This window comes from Cheilinus undulatus, linkage group 8 (assembly GCF_018320785.1).
Source record: "Cheilinus undulatus linkage group 8, ASM1832078v1, whole genome shotgun sequence".
Lineage (NCBI taxonomy): Eukaryota > Metazoa > Chordata > Actinopteri > Labriformes > Labridae > Cheilinus > Cheilinus undulatus.
In genome coordinates this window covers 36,288,965-36,312,821 of record NC_054872.1, presented here as the reverse complement: position 1 = coordinate 36,312,821, position 23,857 = coordinate 36,288,965, and the positions used below count along the sequence as shown (strand labels likewise).

At 39.6% G+C, this 23,857-nt stretch overlaps 2 protein-coding genes across 5 annotated transcripts in view; both read left to right on the top strand.

The window, feature by feature from the left end:
- The window catches only part of inpp5b (inositol polyphosphate-5-phosphatase B), a 31,437-nt gene extending 26,145 nt beyond the window's left edge, over positions 1-5,292 (top strand). For all 3 annotated transcript variants that reach the window (XM_041794214.1, XM_041794215.1, XM_041794216.1), the window contains 8 exons: positions 101-211; positions 451-616; positions 893-1,128; positions 1,298-1,423; positions 3,492-3,576; positions 4,080-4,207; positions 4,320-4,431; positions 4,839-5,292. In XM_041794214.1, the coding sequence (XP_041650148.1) occupies positions 101-211; positions 451-616; positions 893-1,128; positions 1,298-1,423; positions 3,492-3,576; positions 4,080-4,207; positions 4,320-4,431; positions 4,839-4,948 (1,074 nt within the window). In that variant the 3' untranslated portion in view covers positions 4,949-5,292. The remainder of the gene's footprint in view (positions 1-100; positions 212-450; positions 617-892; positions 1,129-1,297; positions 1,424-3,491; positions 3,577-4,079; positions 4,208-4,319; positions 4,432-4,838) is intronic.
- A 173-nt stretch (positions 5,293-5,465) lies between these two features.
- On the top strand, positions 5,466-23,731 carry mtf1 (metal-regulatory transcription factor 1). 2 transcript variants are annotated; one of them, XM_041792856.1, is made up of 11 exons: positions 5,466-5,547; positions 7,256-7,787; positions 12,213-12,451; positions 15,221-15,352; positions 15,764-15,837; positions 18,353-18,486; positions 19,022-19,099; positions 19,268-19,370; positions 19,466-20,142; positions 21,037-21,106; positions 22,120-23,731. In XM_041792856.1, exons 2-11 carry the CDS (start codon positions 7,320-7,322, stop codon positions 22,590-22,592), a joined length of 2,448 nt encoding a protein of 815 aa, XP_041648790.1. In that variant the 5' UTR covers positions 5,466-5,547; positions 7,256-7,319; the 3' UTR covers positions 22,593-23,731. The 2 variants fall into 2 exon arrangements, with proteins under 2 accessions (XP_041648790.1, XP_041648791.1); XM_041792857.1 differs by lacking the exon at positions 5,466-5,547 and adding an exon at positions 5,792-5,901.
- Positions 23,732-23,857: the final 126 nt, after the last annotated feature.

Sequence of the window (23,857 nt, the reverse complement as noted above, 5' to 3'; positions counted from 1 at the left end):
GCTGGATGATGTGACTGCTACATAGTGAAATGGGAAGTGCTACTGGAACTGCAAAGATTTCCATGCTTCATTGGCATGCTCCTCCTGTCTTTTCTTCCAGATAAAGCGAGTAAATGCTGACGACTATAAGAAGACCTTTGAAGAGATTGTTCGCAATATAGACAAAATGGAGAATGAGTGTATTCCATCTGTAACCTTGTCAAAGCAAGAGGTAAATATCCTATCACACCCAATGCTATTACAGTGTAACAGGAGTTTAAATGTAATTAAAAATTGATGAGCTGTAAGTATGCCTTTCATAATGCTCCCCTGTAAGTAAACCACCACTAACGAATCTGTGTTGATTGGGGGCTTTGAGCCTAAAGCAACTCTCCAGGATAAACTTGCATGAAATACAGTAACATCTTTTTCATCCAGCTTCATGGCACTTTCGTTCCCTTTTTTTTTCAGTTCCACTTTAAGGATGTGAAATTCATGCAGCACCAGGCAGAGACACTGAGCCTCTTCAATGATGGGCAGGTCCCATGTCAATTTGAGTTTATCCAGAAGCCAAATGAGCCCACATACTGCAAGCCCTGGCTCACTGCCAACCCCCCAAAAGGCTTTATCGCTCAGGGTGAGTAGTACAAACAGTCAGACTTTCACGGATTAAGTAGAAAGAAGCACAACATGAGCTATGAGGCCTGATCTCTTTGACTTGAAATGAGTAGTTGAAATTTCAGTGCAGATCAGGGATGTTTGTGTGACTTTTAAATCCCCAAAAAGTACTATCTCAGTGAGTCAGAAGTAACACTGGCACAAACAAACTCACTTAGGGCTGTGGACATCACTTCATGAATTATGGCAGTCCAGCCGCTTCTTACTTTGTGTGTGCACCTTTTTCTTCATTTAGGTGGGACTGTGGACATAGACCTTGAGGTGTTTGTAAACCGTTCGACAGCACCTGATCTTAACTCCGGAAAGGAGCAGATTGAAGACATTCTTGTGCTTCACCTGGAGCGTGGTAAAGACTATTTCATCTCCGTGGCGGGAAACTACATGCCAAGCTGCTACGGCACATCCATCCGTTCATTGTGTCACCTGAAGGAGCCTATCCAAGACATGCCGCAAGAGACCCTCCAAGAACTGGTGAGTGCTCCAGTGTTCAGAACAACATCAGTTTTAGCGTCAGTGAAATAGCAATATCTGAAGTATCTATTAATGATTGTCTCAGAGGTTACAGTCATAGTTTTAAGTTTTTAGGTCAGAGTTTTGTAGAGGCCATATTGACTGCATCTGTTTCTGTTTCCAACATTAGGCGGAAATGTCTGGAGATGAGGATGCAGCAAAGGCTGTGAATACAGAAAAAACGGAGAAACCTCTAGACATTCCTAAAGAGCTGTGGATGATGGTGGATCACTTGTTCCGCAATGCAATCAAACAGGTCAGACAATTTTACTCTAAGACTTCTCCTTTGGTGTTGTAAAAGCTATTCACACTGGTCTGCGATTTCATTTTTGTTCTAAATCAATGTGCTTGCTCTCAATACATATTCTGAAAGGGATTATAATTGATATTTTTTATGTTTCCTGCTGCACAATTAAATAAAAACTGCACCACTCTGCAGGGATTACACAAAACAAGTTTCCATATTGAGGAAAGTAAACCAAAGGTATGACTCAGTTGTGACTGCCAGCTAAATAGCTCTGAGGAGATTTGTAGAGACTTATGGGAATTAATATTTATTTTTAAATGCCTAAATTCAGGTAGTTTTAACACAGGATTGTGCTTTTAATTTTAATTGAGTTCACTGCAGCTCAGCTATGACTGAAACTGTAAGAGCATTTTCTACAGCCTAAGTGAACCTGTTTTATTTAGCTTTTTGGCTTAATGAATGTGCATTTTGTGCCCAACAGGGTTAATTGTACTGTAAAGACTTTTTCACATTTGAACATATTGAAATTAATGCTAACAGGGGCAGCTTTAGCTCAAGGGGCGGTAGTTGCTCAATTTGTACAACTTTGGGTTGGGAAACTGGAAGGTTTCCAGTTCAAGTCCCAATTGGACTAAGGCCAGCCATATACTACAGGATTTTGAGCCCAGTTTGAGGACAGATTTGCCTCCCCCAACGTTCATGGGGTCGTATCTGGTGTGGAGGTTGTAGCAACTGTTACCCGTGTGAATAATTCCAAGTGTTTGGTGTCAACACAATTGTTTTACCACCAAAATTGTGTTGTAGCCTATCAGATCTCCAATCCTAAATATCAAATACATTTGATATTTAGGATTCTAGGTTCTAATTCCCCCGAGGTATTATTCACATCAGCCAATGAGAGTGAGCAGATCAGTAGCGTCATCACCCAGGTGTTGTAGGTGTACTTTCATGGCACACGACATAAACACAACTGTACCTTCCTTCAGTCCAGGATTTTATCCTGATTCTTTTCCTTGTTTAGTGTTTTTTTGCTGCAACTGCAACACACACTGGGGCAGCTTATTGTGGAGGGAGAGCAAGAGGATATCGACAGACGTTTTTTTCTTCCGTAGTCACGTGATCACGCAAGGTTGTTAGGTTGGGAGGTGTGTCGTCTCAGTGGTCTCACAGTCTGGCTGGGTCGTCTAGTGTGTGTGCTCAGGGTTAGAAAATAAAAAAAATGTTTGAATTCATCCTTATGTCTGTGGTCTCCCATAATTTTAAAATTGTTTAAGATTTAAAAAAAAACATCTAGTGTGTGGCCAGCCTAAGTCTAGAAATTGGTGTGATGGCTGTAGAGGTCAAGTCACTTCCTTAGTATCTAATCCTATTTATTAATGTAACCATTAAGTGAGTGTTAGAAATCTACAAGGTTTCCAGCATTTTCAATGATTTTGTGATACAAAAGTGCAATAATAATAAACAAAAAAGGATGATAGTTAAAAACAATTACACTCCGTGGAGTAAAGGTTTGAGATCATCTCAAATTTTCCCAGAGAAACAAGGGTGTCAGTCCTTACACTGTTCTAAATTATTTTAGGAGCATAAAAGCTACAGGTGACACTCAAATTCAGTGTGAACAGGAGGGCTTGAAGCATTTGTCAGTAGAGTGAGTTTGGTTGGGATCTTTGTTAAAGAACACTACTAAGGTAGATACATGACAAGATTAGAAGGTGCTGAGAGATCTGTTTATTCCACAGGGGAGTAAAAATCACCTGAAGTTCCTCACAATTGATGTAATTTGTCTTGGAAACCTACTTCCAAGAAACTGGTTTTCAAATTGGCTTTTTTCTTGTGCTTCTCTCTTTTTTTTTTTTCTTTTTATCACAATGTCTTCTTAAATATATCCTTAGTTACAAAGTCTAGTTATAATATGGTGAGGTTTAACTATAAGCCCTTCGGGTTTCCTACCTCACCAGCACATTTCTCCTTTGACCCAGTCCCTGTGAAAGATGTATTGGTGTCACAACAAATTTTATATCTCATGTGCAAGTACACAAATTTTAAAAATGTAATATTTACTATTCTCTGTTTGCAGGAAGACATATTTCAGCAACCTGGGCTCCGGAGTGAATTTGCAGAAATAAGGGATTGCCTTGACACTGGCATGCCAGATTCTCTGCGTATCCTTCATCACACCTACACAACTATCAGTGGGAAAAAATGTGTAAACAAATGATACATTTGGTTGATATAGTGTTGCTCACTTGGGATTTTTACAATTGGTTTGATATGAAACAACAGTGGATGACTCTTGGGGAGATTCAACAAACACAGGACATCGTCATCCATGTACTACAGTCTCTGCCCTCTATTATTCTGAACAATACACCAGAAGATAAACACCAGAACACTTCAGCTAATGATAGAAACACTGTCAAACTAAGCTTACTGTAAGCTCTTTATCCTCATACTCCATTTTCTTTAATTTACAGTGTGATTCAATGCAAGGGCAATCTGCAATATAAGTAATTCACCATATCTATCAGTCTGGTGATTCATTTGCCTTTTTAAATGTGTTGAATGTATGTAATGGTGTATTTTAGTCTTAGTTCAAACAAACTGCATATCAAAAGATGCTGTTTCTGCTCAACGGTCATGTCCTTGACTCTGTGTTGACCTGCAGCGGGAAGCAACCACTCAGTTGCAGAAGCCTTGCTTCTCTTTCTAGATGCCCTACCAGAGCCTGTCGTTCCCTATTCTTTTTACCAGCAGTGCCTAGAAAGCTGTTCCAATGCCAGTCTGTGTGAAAAAGTGAGTCAGACTGCTCGCAGCTGATTACATTTAGTCTTTTTTCAGATGTGACAAATTACACAAGTCAATCTCTGGCTTTTTCCAATATTAAAGCAATTCATTTTGCCTCCAGGTTATTTCCTTGCTACCTCAGTGCCATCAAAATGTGTTCAACTATTTAGCTGCCTTTCTCCGTGAGCTGTTGAAGAATTCTGCCAGCAATCGGTTAGATGTCAACATCTTAGGTAAGAAAAAAGTAGCTGCACTTTGCAATTGTTAAGGGTTGCTTTTGTTTGAGTTAGATTTTTGATAAAGTGAAGAAACAATGAAGAGAGAAATATGACATTTCTATGAATAAAAACCCTATTTGTTATTCTCTTGTGTGTTTGACTCGGACACAGTATTAACTTGGTATCATTTCAAACTCTGTGGAAAACAGGCTGGAGCTGTAATACGGACTGTAGTTTTTCTCAACATAGCGTCAACTAAATGTGTTCATGATTTTATATGTTTGTGTTTCTTTGACATTAAATGTCTTCTCATTCTTTGCTTTGCATTAGTCATAACCTGTGAAAAGTAAAACTGCCATTGGATAGATGTTACAGCATTATCATCCTATTAATATGAATTATCTCCTTTCATTTCTGCTTAGCCACCATTTTTGCCTCCCTGCTCCTGAGGTCCCCAACAAAACAAGATCTTGCAGAAAAGAGGAAGACTCAGGAGTTCTTTCAGCACTTCCTGACCCCAGGCTCCTCCTAGATGGAGGACCCCCTCCCCCCGTTTTCCATCATGCTGAAGCTGAACACTAAAAAACTGTACAGTCCAGTATTTGAAATAAACTTAAGATTTCATATGTTCTTAGATGGCTCTTCATAAAGATATAGAAAATAATTATCGTAAGGGACAATTCTTACCTGATATTTGATTGTTTCAAAGAAATGTTTGTAATCTATTGATGCACAGAGTTTATTGTATATTGTTGAACATCTGTAGTGTCCTAACAAGTTTTTAATGTATGTATATTTTATTTAAACAAATAATTTGTACATGAATGTTTCTGATTGCAACAAGATATCATTTTATATATAAAACTGTTGGAAAAATCCAGTGTGTCTTTGTTTTCTGTCAAGTTTACTAAGTAGACATCGAGACAATTAAGCTAAGGACAAAAAATAAAGAAATCAACGCTGAAATTGATATAAAAATTTCAGGTTTCGGTTACTGGTGGAGTGATGTTTAATTTCCCATAATTCACCACGGATGGTGTTGAGTCTGTGACGTTGTCTGCTATCCAAGGGAGGGGATAGAAAGAGTGCTAAACATCAAAGCATAGGGATAAGACTCAAAATAACACGCAGGTAAATATATTATAATGTCATTTCTTTCAATTTGATCAGCTTGAGCGTTAGAATGTAATTTCATCGGTTAGTAGCAAGAAATGCGTTATCTCTGCACGGAAGAGACATAATGTCAATGCTCGACAGCAGACGGGCTAACGTCTGTAGCTGCTTAGCTTAGCTACGAGCTAAATTGATGCTAACTAGCAAAGCTATGCATGTGTAGAGAAATGAGCGACAGTTGACGTAGCCACAGGGAAGCTAGCTATCTTACACGCATTTAGCGTTATTGAGCAACAGACGGGTGTATGAGCTGTAATGGTGATTTTTTTCAATCAATGCTTAATTTTTTACGAAGAGCGAGGACGTTAAAAGGTATACTTTATTCAGAAAAATAAGAAAATGGATATGATATCTATTCGCAACGGCAAGCTAGCGACTTATCACTGAGGCTAGTAACGATGTGACCAGTGTGCATAGTGGGAATTCACATCAGGAGAGTCAACTGTTTATCGTTGAAGCGATTGATCAGTTATTTTTTTTACACTGTGTGCAGCTTATGAACATTTATGAACACGTTTTATTAACGTTTCTGCACTTTACAGTTGGCAGTGACACCGTTTTTAAGGCCACTTAGTGTTTATAAACCAACTAGTTATCGTAAACGTCAGCTAACGTTAGCCTTGTCGAATAACGCCAACGTTTGTCAAGCGTTAACTGGTGTTGTAGTTTACTGTGATATATATCTTCATCGCTATCCAAGATGTTTTGACGCCGGAATTAAATCTATCGGAGATTATAACGCATGTCATAGCCCGGCTTAGTCGCTCTCGTGACTGCTGTCATTGAAACAGAAAGTTCTAGATGTTGGTGTGGTACCTTTGCTGTCCTTTGAACATGACCAGTATGTCCCAGTTATAGCTTAATCACGCTATTCATTACTTAAAATAATTAACTTGATCTGATCGTCACACGTTATTCCCCAGAGGAGCAGACCGGCGTATTAACACGTAACGCCGTCAAAGCTCATCTTTACATGTATTGCAAATAACCGAGGCTCTTCCCAGGTAGTTGTTTATCATTGTGTGTAGCTGCAAGAACAGATCTGAGAGAAGCATTGCTTTCTGGGTTAATATTTAATGTATACATTTTGCCCAGTGTCCAAGCGTATCTCTTTGTGCCCAGTGTCCAAGCGTATCTCTTTGAAAAGATAACATGGCTCTTTATCAGTATTTATCTTACGCATTACTGTGTTAAAGTATATGTATATCTTGTATTTGGAACTGCCGAAACAGCTTTGCTCACTTGGTATCAGTTGGCTCCCTGAAGAGTCAAACTATCAAACAGAAGCAGTATTAAGGTTCCAGTCATCATATTTCTCAGACAGCCTCACTGAAAAGATGAGCTCTTCTACATCATCACTCAAGTCTTTTCTATTTAGGTTAAAAACCTTTCTGTTTGTCAGTGCCTTCATTGTATTAAGCTTACGATGCATCACTGTAAGCTTTCTGCAATGATTCAATTCCACACTGTAGCTTATCACATCTCCTGTTTTGTTTTACTTTTAACAATCCCATGTTCTTCCTCTCTTATTTCATGTTATCTTAGCTGTAAGCCTTTTTACATCAATATAATGCTCTTAAATCTGGCTTGAAAAACTCCATAACTCTATTGTTGAACAAAGGTAGAAAAGGACAAGTAATTTTATGCTTTACCTCATATTTTTCAGGCTGTAACGTTTTCAGTGTGAGTGTGCAGTCCGCCTTGCCAAGGTAGGAGAGGCACCAGGGACCATGAGTGAGAATGGCCCTCATACAGAGGCGCCTATGTACTTCGAGGTGGAGGTGGATCCTCTAGCACGAGATGACGATGAAGAGGACGACAAGATCCACTATGACAAAGATGATGACCTGATTCCTGAGCCTTCGTCGTCCTCTGGGCGGGTTTATGACCGCACAACAGTGCTTATTGAGCGGGACCCCATCCGCTTGGATGAAGAGGGCGAAGAGGAGGGTCACTGTGGAGGGGATGAAGATGGAGTCACCTTTCTCACTGAAGGGGAAGGTGATGGAGATGAGGAGGAGGGCTCTCTGGCCTTTATGAATGACCCTGATGGTATGTCACAGGGTTATGTGCATCACACCATTTCTCCAGATCAGATTCAGTTCACGATAAATCCAGGGTCCACCCCTATGCCACGCAACATTGAGGGGGCCACCCTCACCCTGCACTCTGAGTGTCCTGAGACCAAGCAGAGAGAGGTAAGCCTGCAGAGACTTTCATATTGTTATGGTTTACATAGGGACACAATCATTTCTGAAAATGGCTTGTATTAATTAGATCCAGATTTTTTAGACTTTTTAGTAAAACATGGCATGAAATGTTCTTACAAACCAGTTACAACAATGTTGAAAGTAGAATATGATATAACTATATTACTCATGTAATGCTTGGTTTGGATTTTATGCAAATATTGGCTTGTTTCAGTGGGCTTTTTAATGATCAAATTGCAAGTGTGCTTTGGTAAAGGCAGCTGGTCCTTAAGGACTGCTGGAAGAACTGAGTAAACAAATCAGACCTGTGTTGACTCAGTTTTTTCTAACGTGAGGTCAAACATAGGACGCTAAAAGAGACAGAAAGCCACATAAAAGAGTCTCAGGAGAACAAATTATAACAATTAATGAACAGTTGCAGTTGTGTCAATGTTTGTCAGTTAAAACTATGAGGGAGATGAGACTAAGGCTAGCAAGACATTGATCTTTGGTGATAAGAACTTTGATAGAAAGTAAGTTTAGCTTTCTTCAAGAGGACTTAAGTGATAGCGCCCCACAAAGGGGCAAAGTAGATTAGAGATTGCTGTCTCACGCATGGTGCATAACTATTGTCACCTCACAGACCAAAGCGATAAGAAAATCTTAACGTTGTTTTCCATTTGTGTTCAATGCAGCAGAAATAAGATTAGATGAATAAACTTCTAGAGATAAATGCGATGAGTAGAAGCATTATACGGTTGGAGTGCTGCAGTGTAGTGCAGGTGTACTTGTCTCATATGAACACGGATGCTTCACAAGGGAGCAGTATCTTCTCTGTGCTGTTTTTAATCTCAAAACCATTGTTTTTCTGATGACAGAAACTAAAACCATTTGTTTTATGATGAGTTGAATAATTTGTTGTGTTCGTTGGAGTAAGCACAATTTTCAGACAGTGACTATGTTTTTAATCTTACAAAGGAAATGAATTTATTATGATATGTTACCCCACTGCCTTTAACCAGTAGCAACAACAAGAAATCTGCACTTCAAGAAACGATGGAGACGGTTGTTCAATACTGTTACAGAATGGCTGTGTTTTCAGTAACAGTTGGTGGTTTTTTTTTATAGCAAGTTTAAAGAAAATGCATGAGGCATTTATAAACTCTGCAAGACTAGAAAAAATATTGCAACACTTGTCTGGTGGTTGTGAGTCACAAGAAAAGGAAAGGCAATACTCAGTGATGTATCACATCCTATTTTAGTGAAAGCAATGTTTTAACATTAGGTTTAGGTACATTATTTTATATTTGGAGTGAATTAGACTGGAAATGTTGAAAAGAATGATAGGATAAATTAATTGAAATGGTAATGAGTTTTTGGTTTGATTGAAGTAAACCAGGATTTGCTTGTGTTGGTGCTTAACAGCGAGTTCTGTATGTACCTTGAGTTCCTGCACCTACAGTCTTTTGGTCATCAGTTGGTTTGTAATTGTTGTGCTGTCTTTGTCACTGCTCTAGTTTGTGGCTTAATTTGGGATAACAATCTTTTGATGATTGCATAAGGCACCGGATGAACATCTACAAGGGTAATAAACCAGCCCTTTCAGATATGTCACTCTGCTTAATGGTCAGATGTTATTTAGCCGTTACATAACATTAAAGATTAGGTAGTAAATTGTTTCTTTCATGTGCAGCTGATATTGATTTGAGGACACTGAAATGTGCAAATTATGACACAAGACACTTTTTGTCTGCAACAAAGAGGTGTGAGGGAAAAACATGCTCTTACTGATAAGAGCGTGTTTAAAGTCTCTTAATTTGTTATAAAGTGGTCTTTTCCCCTATGGGAGATGAAGCACATACACAGCTTTCTGACAGTGATCTATCTGATGGGGAGAAGAGTCATGATGGTGTGGGAGAAAATTACATTACCAGGCTACAGGCATTAGCAGGCTTCCTTCTGTGGCTCTGCACTGATGTTTTCTTAACAAATGAGATCTCCCACATCCTTAAAAATCAGAACATGCAGTATTTGAATACCCATCACTCAGATCACAGCTGGAAACATTGGAACTAAGGGTTGGGGTTTGTATCCTGAAGAGAAGTACTGAGGCTGCTTGATTGTATCAACATTTCAGGATGTTCTCCTATATGTCAATTTATCTGTTCTTTTTCTCTAATGCTCAGAGATATAAACATGTATTTTCATTTCAATGCACCGAACAGAAATTTCACTACCAGGTAGCTCACTACCCAAAAAATAACAAAAGATGACAAGCAATGAAATGATGCCTTGATTTGCCCACCTGCGCTTTAAACAAAGAACTTTGTTCAGTGAAATCTCTGCACTCCATAAGGTATATTTACTAATATTTACTAAACAGTAAACCGCTGTTTCTGTTACATGGATGAAATTACATGATACATGTTGATGTGAGATAGCAAACATGTACTTATAAACACAGAATTCACTATAGTAGCTGTTCTTTATTGTAGGTAAAAACAGCAAAGGGGTAGTTTGATGGTTTAAAGGATGCTGCACTTTAAAAAATTTAATTTTATGTCCTGAGAGATCTTAGAAGTAAATTAAAATGTCCTACTTAAAACCACTGAATTTTTAATAAATGCAGATACATTAATATTTAGCTTTTTTAACTTGAAATTATTCTCTTTGATGTCCCTCTTGAAGTTGTTTTCATAATAATTGTCTAGTTTTGCTTTACTGTAAGCCCACTTGCATTTATTAGCTTTTGGCTTTTTGCTTTTCAGCTGCATGACAGCACCGTAGTTTCTGTGCTGAAACGATGAGTGGGGCTTAAACAGGTTGGCTCACACTCAAGCGTGGCTTACACTCAAGCGTCATTCAGTACTCATTGGGATGGCACACTGGCCCGGTATAGTGAGCCTAGCTGTTGTTTCTAATTGCTCATTAGTCTGGTGTCATTGATGTTGCTACAGTATTTTACCTTGTTTTTTGCATCACTTGCATACTGCATGACTCGTGCCCAACTCCTGAATCTCTGGTGTTTTAAGAAACCCAGCTTATGGTTATCCAGTATCTTTGCTTTCAGCTTTCCTGGCAATAGGTGGACTTTCTCATCCATGTTAATGGTAACTTTGGTTTGGCTTGAGGCATGCACTGCATCATGCAGTGTAATGTCTGCTGCCAGCAGGCTTTTTTGTTAACTGCACCATAAGGGATAGGTATTTTAAAACTGCAGTCACAGTATTTAAAGCTATATCTGTTCTGTAACTTCTGTATCAATACATGTAACGGTAAGGAGCATTTTGGGATATATTGCAATGTAGATTTTAGTACAGGCCTAATAATGAGGTAGAAAAGCTGTTTAAGTTACCTTCCTGCTTCACTCTGTAAGCTGTAAGGAAAGCCACTTTAAACACCTTTTGAAACAGAAACAGTAGTCTACTGAGCAGCACAAATCTCTGTTATGGAGGGGGGAGTGGGTGGTCACGAATAATCATGACTTATCATAATACAGCAGCGGAACAGCAACTTCCAGTAGAAGCTCATGCTTCCTTATGTAGCAGCTTTCCAGTCTTTCCTTGGAAATGATCCCAAGTCATATCTGGCTCTGTCACGGTGGCCACTATGACAGGAGATTTCCTGGTACAACCACAAAAAAGAGCATTTTGTGTTCTTTCCAAACTGCTGGAAATGTTAGAGGTAATGTGAGTACTCAACTAAGATATACATATTTTTTGATTAATGTAGACATTTCAATGAAAAAAAAATCTTCAAATTGTCCCTTTAATTGCCAAGTATATAATGGCTAATGTCACAACAGTTGTAAAGCAGCTGTTTTAAGGTTTAATCAGACCTGACCTGGTGTAGTCAGGTGTATACAGTTTTAGCTTGGTTGATATGTTTATGGGAAATAACAGTTTAGGAAATTGTTTTATAGGAACTGTTGGAAACTAAGTTCCAGCAATAATGTTGGATGATAAATAGGATCCCTTATAGAGCTTATAAAGCATAAATGTCCTCCTCCTGATTTTGTGTTCAATCTGAATAGCTTTTTTAAAAGAGAAGGATGGACTGCTTTTATTCTCAACACTCTGGGGCTTTTGTGTGAGAAAAGAACAGGAGACTGATACACTGCAATGGAGATTGCTTCTGTGAAACAGAAAGGGAAGGGATGTATTGCATGGTGAGTTAGTCATAGCCGCTGTCCTTTGTGCTTCTCCTGCTTCATCTGCAGACAGATGGCTGACTCATTGAGTTCAAGATCCATCTGAAAGGTTACACCAACTCAGACTGTCATTTAACTTTATGGCCAGCTTTTACCAAGATTGATGAAGAAACGACTTCTCCGTGTTTCTTTGAAATAAAGAATAAGAATACAACATTAATCTTTAACTGATATGTCCTTTCATACTCCTGGAATGAATTCTCTTCCTCTTCTCTCTTCTTCAGGTGAAGCGCTACCAGTGCATGTTTGAAGGCTGCACGAGGACTTACAGTACAGCTGGGAATCTGCGGACACACCAGAAGACTCACCGGGGCGAATACACATTCGTGTGCAATCAGCAGGGCTGTGGAAAAGCCTTCCTCACATCATACAGCCTCAAGATCCATGTCCGTGTTCACACCAAGGAGAAGCCTTTTGAATGTGATGTTCAGGGCTGTGAGAAAGCCTTCAACACATTATACAGGTAAGCTCTCACCTTTTTTCGGCCTATGATATGATTCTCGTTAATTAAGCAAGTTTTAGCTGTTGAGGGTTTAAATCCATTTAACTTTGGGCTGTGAATTTAGAAAAGTGAATGAGTGTTGTCAGTCTTCGAGCCACTAGGGAGGAATATCAGAGGCAAAAACACTTTAAGCAGGTAAAGTACAAGCAATCAAGACTGGAGTGATACTTAATCAGTCAGGAGGCTTCCTGCTATTAAGTGGGCGACAACACTGTTGGAAATGTCTCTTAAAACTTCTACTCATAAAATGAATATGTATGCCTATTACAAAAGTGTGCAGTGAATAAGCTGATGACCAGAGTTGGTATTCTGCTGTATTATTCTGGTGGCTTTTGAGCTCAATCTCTTGTCAGATTATACCATTTCTGATAAAAAGAAAAGTACAATTCAATAAGGGTATTATTTTCGATATACAATTAATGATCTCAATCCCTGTTTACCGGTATTTTGATTGAGAAAATAGAGAGGATGTTCATGAGGATGTTTATGAGAAGTGACAAGTGTCAGACTCGTGTAAACCACGTGACTGAAGCAATGTGTAACCACTAGTGGTGTAAAGATAATCCGATATGGACCGGTTAACCGATCTTAACTGAGGCTCTTCTGCTTGTTTTCATAACCTGCTCCGCCATGCTCTGGCTTAGCGTCTGTAATCTCACGTGACCCGCGGTGACCTTTACTTTAATCGAGAGTTCCATTCGCCGTAGGTGCTCGCTAGGTAGCTGGATGTGTTTCATCGGTCATTGCTGCAGCATCTTTCAATTCCAGTCCTGCACTTCAGGAATCAAGTCATGTGGACTTTATATGAAGGAAGGATAACTTTCGAAATGTCTGCCCTGTACGCTTAAGAGAAAAGTGATTATGAACTACAGCAGCTCATAAATCTCATCTGTTGGGACGGCGGAGCTAAAGTTTAACTAAGATGCTGACACCAAATGTAGCACAAACAGACCCAAACATAAACACTTTTTTGAATTAAAACTCTGAGAAGTCTTCAGTTATCTCTGTAACAACAGCCCCTTTATTCACGGGGTTTACAACCATAACGTATTGGGAGTGATTAATTTTGTGACATTATCAATACGTCTGAGCTCACCGATATGATATTAAACAGAGAGGATTTCACTGAGCTGGAGATCAGCTGTTCTCCTGTGTATCAATTCAAGAATGAAACAATCAAGAATGGTCAGATACAGAAAGAGAGGAGATGAAGATGGCAGCCGCTGCCAGAGCTGCTGCTTCCAATGAAACTCGAAAGTCTGGATTTCTCAGTTCAAAATGTTGTATTTTCTAAATGAAATACAGGGAAAATAACATGAACATTAATTTTGATCGATTATATCCAATAGACTTTTTGTCCTCCATGTTTCTGAGTTGGAGGTCCGACTTTAAGCAGTGTCACAGCGCACATATTTACGTTGGAGGTCGGAAACTTCAGAGTGCCGAGCCCACTTGAACACATCATGGAACTTTTCAGACGCTGCTGTGAGCAGAGATGTGTCTGCTCTCTCTTCTCCTGTACAGAGTGTGATCAGCTCTCTAACCTCGCTGTCTCTCCAGTTAATCCACATTATTCTTTGTTTTATCCCCCTGTTGTTTTCTCTGATGAAATGCCACTCGATTAGTCCGCGCTTGTTTTTAAATCTCCCGTTTATGGAGACAGCAGTGCACACTCGCCGTTGCGGAATGCCGTGACGTCCTTTCACACTTGTTGCAGAAAAGTCTGTTATGGCTCTGATACTACCTCTCGATCCGGATCAGAGGTGGAGCAAGATTGACCCCCCCATTGCAGAACGTTCACTTTCACACAGACATGGAAAAGAGAGGCAGTGTGAAAGTAGTTAAAGCTTCAAAGTTTAGTTGTGATCCTGTTTTAACCAGAGTGCTTAATTGTAACTGTTTTCTGACTGCTGTCTTAACTTGAGACTGGTTGACGTAACAAAATTTAAATCAGTATTTAATCAGATTTCACATTAGTTGCCCAGGATCATCCATAGTTTTAGGAAATGGAGTCTAATTAGATCAGCAGGAAAAAAATACAGGCTCAAAGAACACAATAAAAGAAATCATAACCTTTTAATTTGATTGTGTTGTGTTCTGTATCTTCATCCTCTCTCTCAGTGTTTGCTTCTCTTTGGTTACGCGCTCTCCCAAAACAAAAATCCCCCCTGAAGTTATCTACACAAAACCTAGGAACATCAGTACTGGTACTGTTAGTGATGAAGGATTATCTCAGTCCTATAGTTTTCTTATAAAATAGCAGTATTTGGTCCGCTTTTACTCAACCACATACTTGCAGAATAAGTGAATTGACAACACCAGGATGGATAAAAGGTTTAGTTTACTAATGCCAGCCATGGCTGTGATCTCAAACAGTCCCCATTAAACCCTCTGGCCTGCTTTGGTTCAGTTGCTATGACAACTTGTCTTGGGCTTCGTGAGGTTGTGCCTATGCCATCAACTTCCTGTCAGAGGCTGTTACTCAGAGCACCCAGCTGATGCCCCACATGGAGGCATTCTCTCCTTTTCCTGTTATTCTCTCCCAACCTTCAGTGCCATCCAGAGAGCGTTTGGACTAACAACCTAACTACCATTTTGTTATGTGTTTTTGACTTTTTTTAATACAAATGAACAGAAATGAACACATTTTTGAATGCAAATGCACTCAGTTTGTCTCTCTGCATGCCTCCTCATAGCAGTTTCATAGAAAATGTTTCATTGCCTCCACAGGCTAAAAGCACACCAGAGGCTTCACACAGGCAAGACATTCAACTGTGAATCAGAGGGATGCACAAAGTTCTTCACCACACTCAGCGACCTGAGGAAGCACATTCGCACTCACACTGGGGAGAAGCCATTCCGGTAAGCATTTCATTAACGACACACATTTAAGTCATCCTTTAAAGAAGGGGGACTATGTTATGAATCACTCACAGGCTGCTTTTTTGTGATATTTATTGTTATTATTTGACTACAAACATACAGTTTTTAAGTTGGATATTTTTCATACAAGGGGATTTTAATCAGAGTTTTTTCTGCTAGTGTTTTTTTAGCTCCATTTTGCCAAGGGAGAGGCCAAATAAATTAATGACATGTCAAGTCAGCTTGTAGTGGCCTATCTGCTATTTTTATAGTACTTTGCTACAGGTCCAGGGCAGTGTAGGTTCTTATTGTAGACAATTTAGTGTTAAAATACCTCACCTCTGTCTGTTTGTGTTTGTGTTTGGTGTTGAGTGTTTCTGACATACTTTGTCGTTTTGTTTTTCACCTCAGGTGTGACCATGATGGTTGTGGCAAAGCATTTGCTGCAAGTCATCACCTAAAAACACATGTACGGACGCACACAGGTACATACTTCTTTGAAATATAAACTTTTTTTGTTAGTTCAGTTCAGACAAAGATCTGTGATGCAGAACGTTGTGGGGGACGGCTGTAGGTGTCAACTGAGCTTGAAAAAAGCTGCCTGATGCTGTTACCTGCAATTCAGTTTGTTAAATCGACAATAGTTGTTTTATTAGATGCTGCAAGCAGATAAATTGGATACAGAAAATGTTGCAATGGCTATAAATGCAGACAGTAATTTGTTCAAAGTACAATATTTTGTTCGTTAAACTTATGCTGTGAATTTTGGAAATGATTACATCTATCTATTTTTAAATAAATGTTTCACAGGGAAACCTCTGCCCAATAGTAAACATCCATGTTCCCTCCACCAGCTGTGCATGCAAGCAGGATGGAAGAGCTATATGTGCTAATACATTAGAAATCCAAGGCTGTAGGGGCTAAATTTGTCCACAGAATAAATATTGTTTTCAGCAGATATCTTAGTTATAACAAAACTGAGCTAGCAAAACATTTTTATGTTTATATGTGCTGTGAAATTGTAGCTACACTACAATGATAATGATAACGCTGAGGGAATCATGCAGCCTTATGTTACAGATAATTGTGATGATAAAGATATAGATAAAACAGTCAACATGTAGTACTGTGCTTCTTGTAGAAACAGATTTATTGCGCAGCAACTTGAAAAATAAACCATTTTTAACTAAGAGACAGAGTTGTTGCAGTGGAAATGATACATTAGCTATGGAGTGGATTTTTGCAACACCGTCATCACTGGTTTAAATGCATGCACTGTGTTGTAGCACACATTGAAGGAATAACTGCTGCCACTCTTCGCGTTACATAGAGGTTTTTGACAAACATCAGCTCAGTCTTATTTCAGTCATCAGCATGTTTTGCTCCAGCATTACCTGCAGCTTGGTAACTAACCAAATGTCACCTGTTGATGCTGTTGTAATTAAGCATCGTAAACAGGTAAAGCTGTAAAACTCTTTCCTCTCTAAGCTTGAGGGCTGTGATAGCCCCAACATGCAGCAAATGTGTCCGCTTTTCAGAGCATCTCAGTCGGCCTGTCAGGACTTTTAACACAAGCTGCGTGCTGCATTCCTTTGTCTTGGACTTGAGCCTAGTACTGCAGCAATCAATCTTATAATGGCTTAAACAACTGTTTAAAGGTGTGTTTTAACGCATGACTCTTGGTGTTAAAAGAGGTCAGAGAAGCAGCTGTAAACTGTAGCTGCATAAACTCACAAGTCCAGCAGCCAAAGCTCAGTTAAATTAATGATAAACTTGATACTTCCGTCAGGTTCTTCAAAATAAAAATCTGTAGTTATTTTTCTCAAGTGCTTTTATTGTGAAGGCCCACTTTAGGAAATGTGCTGAAGTCAGTAGGAGCTTACACACCTCAGTAGGAAAAAGACAACACTTGATACTTTGAGTGCAGTGAGAAAGAAGTGAACACAGAGGCTTATAAAATCATTCATCTTTGATCTTACGCTCAGGCATGACTTAAATATGCCATCCTAGGCCTGTTTTGGGGGAGAATCGGTTGTAACACATGACTATGCATTTAAACGCATTAGCTCTTATTAATAATGTGGTACTGTGATATAATACCATTACCATAAATGACAAGAAAAATACTGTGATATGATATTCAGGTCATTTTGTCCAGGCTTAGTGTGAAGTGGTTGGTTTTCAAATTTTTGCAGAGTGCATTCTTTTATTTTTTAACTGCTTGATCATTTTCATAGTCTCAAAAGTAGATGAGACTCTTCTGGAAGATGATGCACACTTGAAATGTGTAAATTAATAAACAGATAGGGTTCCTTTAAGACCAGCACAGGCTACATGAATTCTGTCCGAATTTTTCTTACATCGTCGTCTAGTTTGACAGCATGACCTGACGTTAACAAGGGGAATCCAGATGCCTACCAACAGGAGAATATTTACTCATCTTTTTATAATCATTTGCGAGAATAGCCCCTACTTTTTCTCCCTCCAGGGAACTGATGTGTACATTTTATATTATTTTTTTTACGTTATCACACATAACTTAATTTCTGTCTAAAGGAGAGAGTCCATTTTGTCCTCCGCCTAGTACATCCATAATTGTTATTCAGTATCCATAATCCAATCCATAATTATTTCTTGTTTGTTGTTTTCTCCTTTTACGAGCAAAAGGCCGCTACAATCACGTAGAACGTTCTTATTGTAGCGGGACTGACACTTTTTGACCTGCCCCCACCGACAGCCTGAAAATTTGCACAGTCACAGAGACAGCGGTGACGTCAGCATAAGAGAAGCGTTCAGGATCACTCCTGTTATGTGGCCAGTCTGTCGGCCAAGATGGGACAAGTTATTAGTCCCAAAGTCTGACATGATGCCGTGATGAACAACAAAATTGTACAGTCTGAGCCGGCCATAGGCAATCTGTTTTGCCCAAACTAAAGTTGTTCTTTTAAGTATTTTTAAATGTTTATATTGTGTATACTCCCTTTTGTACTTGTATTGTAGGGGAGAAGCCATTTAACTGTCCCAGTGACGGCTGTGAGAAGACTTTTAGCAGCCAGTACAGTCTGAAGAGTCATATCCGGGGCCACGACAAAGGACAGGCGTTCAGCGTCACCCTCACCCATCCTCTCTCTGAAGTGAGTCACAGTAACAGTAACAGCAAGTTCTCAGTGTGGACAGTGGATGCTTTAGCTCTCAATGTTGGCACAGTTGTCATGTTCTCTCTGCGATCCTCACATCATTCACTGTTAGAAAAAGTGTGATATTTTTTATTTGGGCTGTGATCAGATGGGTACAGTTTCAAACACATTTGCATGTTAGGCTGTCACGGTATCATGAGCTATATTCCAAAGCATGGCAACCTCTGTAGTGAGAATGTTTGTCTGAAGCAAAATCTTTAACCAAGGTAACAGAAAGTGAGTAGAACAAGTGGCTTTGAAAAATTATACAAATCAAAGCACATGCTCTTCATCAGAGGAATAGGTTTTGATTACACAATGAATTCCATTGTACATTGTTTATTTTTTTCTAATTATTTCAAGTAAGATCTTCCTTTTTATGTAAGCAAACAGTAAATATCAGTCTTTCTCCCCTGTCTTGTTGGTATGACTCAGCACTTGAGCCAAGAGAGGTGGCAAGTTAAATAAGCTCATGTTCATCTCTTAATTCCAGGATGCAAATCACTCGCTGTGCCTCAGTGACTTGAGTCTCATCTCTACTGACTCAGAGCTACGAGAGAACATCAATAATGTAAGTCTGGATGCATTAAACACTTCATAAAAGATGTTAAGGAGCTGACCAGTTCATAAAGATGTCTGTTAACAGGCAGTTTTTATATGGTTATGCTAATTTCACACTGTTTTTCTATAAGTAATAAGAAATTAGAAGGTCTTTTATGATTTTTTGTTCATTTCACAGGCTCAAAATTTGGACCTCAACAATGTCACTCCTGTGAAAATCTTTGAGCTCATGTTCCAGAGTCCTGAAAACAGTGTCAGCCAAGATGATGCCCATCCCAATGGTCAGTACATTTCCAATCCCAGCGGTCAGAGCACTTTGAAACCTGTCAGTTTAAGCTGAATCGAATGTTGACTGTTTCTTCTTTTCCCTCCTCAGAGAGCCTTGCTGAACACTTCAGCCTTGAGACTCCTACCCAACCTGGAGTGACTGATGCCTCATCTATCATCTCTTTCACTTTTAATCCTACCTCCTCATCTCCCTCTTCCCACACAACTGCAGTGATGGAGGCTCCTTCCCGGCTCAGTCAGAGCTCTCCTCCTCAGGCCTCCACCCCTGCTGCAGCCACTGCTACCATCAGCTCCAAACAGCCTCCCCCATTCATGCAACTAACTGGGCCTCAGCAAATCTCCGAAGTACCTGCTCAGGCTTCTGTCCAAGCACCAAAACATGCCACCCCCCAGCAATACGTTGCACTGCCACCCACATTCCTGCAGCCAAACAATACTGCCCAGACTACTTCTCTTCCCCAACCCATCTCTGCTCCTCCTCCACCTACTCCAGTGGCTCCAGCACTTAACACCACAGCACCAGGAGCTGCTCCTGTGCCTGTTGTTGCACCTGCTGCAACAGATGCTCTGGCAGCTGTGGCTCAACCTGTGCCTTTGGCCAACAACCCTGTCCCTAACTCTGGCCCTGCTCTGCCTCCTACCCCTGCCACCATCACCATAGCTCCCACCCAGAACCTGCTGCAGCCCAGCCTGGTCATGTCTGACCAGAACCTGCAGTGGATCCTCAGCAGTGCAGCCAACAGCCAGCAGAACCCAGAGCAGGCGGTGAGTAGTGCTCCAGCAAAGTCTTTTCGTAAAGCTGTTGCAGTTTAAAAACACATTCCTGCACGTGCCTGATGAGGTATTCCGCGAGGTTTTCTCCTAATCATAATCATGTTCATGTGAGAGAGGATTAGATCAGCTTCATATTTTGCACTTATGTCATTATAAGAACTTGACAGATTCATATGCAAGGTGAAGCAATGGATTGCCATTACTTCTTACAGTGGGCTCAGCATGCACCTATTTGCAGTAAATGCAAATAAATAAGTGTTTTATTTGATCTCAATCACTTACTGTAAGCTGTATTTAGAAGGCGTATGTGGCCCCCTGGTTTAAAGGTGTTCAGTGAAATAGATTTCAGATCAACATCTTTTGGCCACCAGGGGGAGCCTTAAACTTGTTGCAAAAAAAGTAAGAAACTTGATAATGAAATTATACTTCTTCTAAGTAGACTAATAACTCAATGAGAGATGTCTGTTATAAGTTTTTTTAGTTTCATTTAATACAGATTGAGGTGTTTTTAACAAAGCATGATCTCTTTTTTATAGATTTTGTCCCACTGAAAGCAAAACAAACAAACGTGTACATATATTTACACATGGCTACCTATGATTGGTCAGTCACTACCCATCATAATGGAGACGTAGCATTCCTTGTCCACCCTGTTATCTTATTTTTTTGGTTGACCGTCATAAGACAAAATTGAAGTCTACAAAACAGGCGTTAACAAATTGTGTTGCTATGTTGACCTTCATTTCTTAGATCCAGTGATTTGATTTAATACAACACAGAAATGAATTATATCCTACTAAACCAGTTAAATCCTGAGAAAATTGAACTTAAAACTCCTTGTCTTATTATAGTTCTCACATAGTGTTGTTAAATGTTGGCTCACAGGCACATCAAGGAGCTCCCAAAGTGGAAAAGGTTTTCTTCACTACAGCCATACCAGTGGGAGGAAATGCTGGTAAGTAAATGAGTAGTAAATAATTTTATTTCTCCACACTGTGGGGTTTTACCAAAAAGCTACAATATACACAGTTTTTTGCCAAAAGACATGATACATTGTATCACTTTACATAGGATCTTTATTCATAATCCTGTTCAAAGTGATGCTAGTAAAAGATGAATTTGATAAAGTCTTTGTTGTATTTTCAGCTAAATGCTAAAGTTCATTGCACAACAAGGAAGCATGGAAAAAAACGGCATGAAATTGCAAATAATTTGGAGGTAAATTTTGATGAAGCTCTCTTTACACATCAAGAGCAGCCCAATTTTGCAAGTAAATTATGCACGTTTTAAAAAACATACACGCTGTTAAAGTCTGCAGTGTGCTTTACACTGTCCTCTTGTAAACTGATAAACTCATTGGGTTGTTATCGAGCATTTAGAGAAAACTGAAAACAAGAGAACGGTTTAAACCGCTTTCTTTGGAACATTTCAAAAACAGTCTGCAACTTGTATAGCAGGGTGATTTCTATTCCAGCCTGTATGGTAATCAAAAATAAAACTGGTAACAGAAATAAGTGAACAACGTACAATGTAAAAAAAAATAAAAGGGGTTTAGGTTTTACTTCTTCAGCAATAAGAACAATGGAAGATCCTTAAAGGAATGACATCACAGTAAGTAAAAATACCATGGTGGGCTTTGAAGGTAAAATTTGATGCCTCGTCCCAAATCTCTGTGGTCAATTGGTTTCTTTAGCTTGGAACCCAAGTTGTAGAGATCCTCAGAATAGCAAACATTTGAACAACTCCTTGAAATGACACTGAACAGCAAAAACACCAATGACAGCTCTGGCAAACCACTTCTGTTTAAAATATCAGAAGAGTTTGCTTTGTTCACACTTGATTACACTATTATAATGTAAAATTTATTGTCTTCACCTCATGACAGTATCAAATGCTTGCAGGACATTTTGACAGCAAGTGATGAATGCATTGGTATTACTCAGCCACTTTGGCCCTTTTTCTTTTCAGGCAACTCGGTCCAACAGATCGGCCTCAGCCTTCCTGTCATCATCATCAAACAGGAGGAGTCCTGTCAGTGCCAGTGTGCCTGCAGGGACTCTGCTAAGGACAAGAGTTCAAAGAGTGCCTCCTCCAACATTTCAGCCCCAGCACAGCCTCCGTCACAGCCCCCTCCTCCTCCACCGTCAGAACCTCCACAGAATCCCTCCACCTCCTCTTCCTCTTGCTGCCTTCCTGAGTCTTCCTCCAAGGTTGGTGAGGTGAGGCTGGAGGACCCCTCTTCTTCTTCCTCTTCCTCCTTAGCTCAGACTAGCTCCACAATAGTGAGCAGCACTGCCTGTAACCCTCCCTCATCTGACGGGTTATCCAATATGGATGTCTCAGACTTCCTCTCTCTGCAGAGCCCTGACACAGCTGCCAACATTGAGGCTCTGCTGCTTGTCGCTGAGGACTTCAACATGGCCACTGACGGCAATCCTTAGAAGAGCTGCCTTTTGAGTCTAGCACCATGGGTTTTTTCTGGTTTTTCCTCGCATCTACAGACATCAAATCCACCCACACCTCCAGTCATTCTCCACAGTGACACCTCTTTTTTCTCCCTATATAGTGTGTGCATTGAAGCCCTTGTTCCTGCAGTGCATTCTGTTCTGTATCGCATTGTGTAACATATATACACAGCCTATGAATAACTTTCTGTTGCAGTAGTTGAGTTTTTGGAAATGGGATTAGTATGCTCTTTGAGATTTAGCAATGTTAAAGCTGTTTAAAGCAGGGAAAAAACAGTGGATCCTTTGTTAGAAACAAAATCAATCTGTATATATTAACCCACGATATCCACTCTGAATTAATCAACTGAAACAAATGAGTGTTGTCCAAGCACTGATAACTTCAAGAGAAAACTTTCCTGGCTTTAAGGTCGCACACACCTGAGCAGGAAAACAAATGTGTCTGTATATCCTTGTACTGTACTACAGGTCCTAACAAAGGCATAAAGCTGGTAAAGACGACCAGATTGCACTGTATATTAGGGGAATTTACGATAATTTTAAGAATTGCTCCCAGTAGGAATCTAAAGAGGTCGGCCTCATAGCCCCTTATGACTGTCATAATATGAAGTGATATCCTTGTTATTTTAGGGAGCAATCAGTCCAGAAAATGTGATGACTTTTATTCTTCTTCTTTGACAGTTATGTATGAATCAAGAAGAGACCTGTGACACGATCTGCCTGTCTTTGTAAGTCAAAGACCTCAAATGAGTTGCCTTTAACTTAAACTAATTTAAATTGTTCGTGTTAATTTATTTAATGTTTGATTCTTTAATTCTGGTAATATTATCTTCAAGATAACAGAGAAATCTATCATTAATTTATTCCAATCATTTGTTGTATTTTAAGTTTTTGTTACTGATTTTGCTTTTATTTCTTAAGAACATAAAAGCAAGTTTGAGAAAAAGTCACCTTTAGTTGACTGCACAGTGAAGAAAATTATCCTCAAGGATCTGCTTGTTTGTGTAAATTCCCCACAACCAAACCATAAGGAACTACTGTCATCATCCCATGTTTTATAGGGTGTCCACCCTCTCAGGGATGCATCAAGTCATAAATGATCCTGACTCCTTTAATTTGTGACTCAGACTTTTAGTTTTCTTTCAGGATGCCCCACACTGGCAGTAGCCCTACGTTTTGCTGCACTATTATCCCCGTATATTGCACACAAACTTGAGTAATCTGACGGCTTGTTAGCTGAG

Bases quoted from the DNA above. Each gene is read 5' to 3' on its own strand.
- mtf1 (XM_041792856.1), top strand. From the start codon at position 7,320: ATGAGTGAGAATGGCCCTCATACAGAGGCGCCTATGTACTTCGAGGTG. The intron at 15,353-15,763 runs GTAAGCATTTCA...TTTTCACCTCAG, and splicing joins ACTGGGGAGAAGCCATTCCG to GTGTGACCATGATGGTTGTG. The intron at 15,838-18,352 runs GTACATACTTCT...CTTGTATTGTAG, and splicing joins ACATGTACGGACGCACACAG to GGGAGAAGCCATTTAACTGT.